This window comes from Limulus polyphemus, unplaced genomic scaffold (assembly GCF_000517525.1).
Source record: "Limulus polyphemus unplaced genomic scaffold, Limulus_polyphemus-2.1.2 Scaffold1714, whole genome shotgun sequence".
Classification (NCBI taxonomy): Eukaryota; Metazoa; Arthropoda; class Merostomata; order Xiphosura; family Limulidae; genus Limulus; species Limulus polyphemus.
In genome coordinates, this window is record NW_013667324.1 from 115,984 (window position 1) to 117,071 (window position 1,088).

The window sequence follows — 1,088 nt, forward strand, 5'->3', positions numbered from 1 at the left end:
AACCAGCCAAGTCTGTGACTATGTACAAGTGATTGTGTAAATTTTATTATTGTTTTCTTATGAACAGCTAGAGTGAAGCAGAGACTTAATAAAACGACATGATTTTGTTAAATTTTGAAAAATATTAGTGTTTTTAATTATTATCAAAGATTTAAATAAGAATATCGATTATGATTGTAAATTTCATAAGATAATGATAAATGAATTTCAATTTTGAATGTTTGACCTGAACAGTGTCTTACATACAAGTGAGTTAATTGTTTAGTTAGAGACCTCTAGGGTTTGAGTATAGCCATAGCTAATTTTGAATTATAGTACCCTCTGCCATAATGGCTGTGTCCCGCTACTTGAAATGAATAACGTGATTGACTGTGACTTTTATAACATGCCCACAGATGAAAGTGTAGAGTGTAATGAGTAACGCCACGTCTCGAACCTAACATTCTAACAACTAGACCAATCCTGGCCCCATAATAGTCATGAAAATAATTTAATATTTTACTTTTCTAACAGAACATTTCTTGAAAATGTTTATTTATATATTTTTCCCAGACCTTCAAGAATTTTTCATCCTATCTGAGAGACCTGCGCCTCACACAGAGAAATACCTCCTATGACCAGATGTAAATATGCCTAAGTCTACGGGGTCATTCGAAGACCAGTCAGACCTGGAGGAGTTGCCCTTATTCCGTCCGTTCACAAAAGAATCCCTGGCAGGCATTGAGGCGCGGATTGCTGAAGAGGTAGCGCGGAAGAAAGAGCAGGCACAGAAGGAAGCAGAAGATGCTGCAGCTGGGGGCGGTGGAGAGAAGGAATCACAAGAAAGCGAAGAAATTGAAACTAAACCTGAAAAAAATCTTGAAGCTGGAATGCCTCTTCCTAAACCTCTTGAAAGGGAATTCCCGATGGAGCTAGCAGCAACACCTCTTGAAGATTTGGATAAATATTATCAAAATAAAAGAGTTAGTAATATTTAATCTTGATTTTGTTTTATTAGTATTACTGAGCAAAATTCTTTATTTTCATTAAATTTCATAAAGAAAAACTTTAATGAATCTAAGTTTCAAATGGACAGCAACTGCCTGTTG

The 1,088-nt window shown here is 35.5% G+C and overlaps 1 protein-coding gene across 4 annotated transcripts in view; it reads left to right on the top strand.

The window, feature by feature from the left end:
• Window positions 1–1,088, top strand: part of LOC106464670 (sodium channel protein para-like) — a 79,872-nt gene that overhangs the window by 23,945 nt on the left and 54,839 nt on the right. For all 4 annotated transcript variants that reach the window (XM_022392435.1, XM_022392434.1, XM_022392437.1 and 1 more), the window contains exon 2: window positions 553–962. In XM_022392435.1, the coding sequence (XP_022248143.1) occupies window positions 630–962 (333 nt within the window). In that variant the 5' untranslated portion in view covers window positions 553–629. The remainder of the gene's footprint in view (window positions 1–552; window positions 963–1,088) is intronic.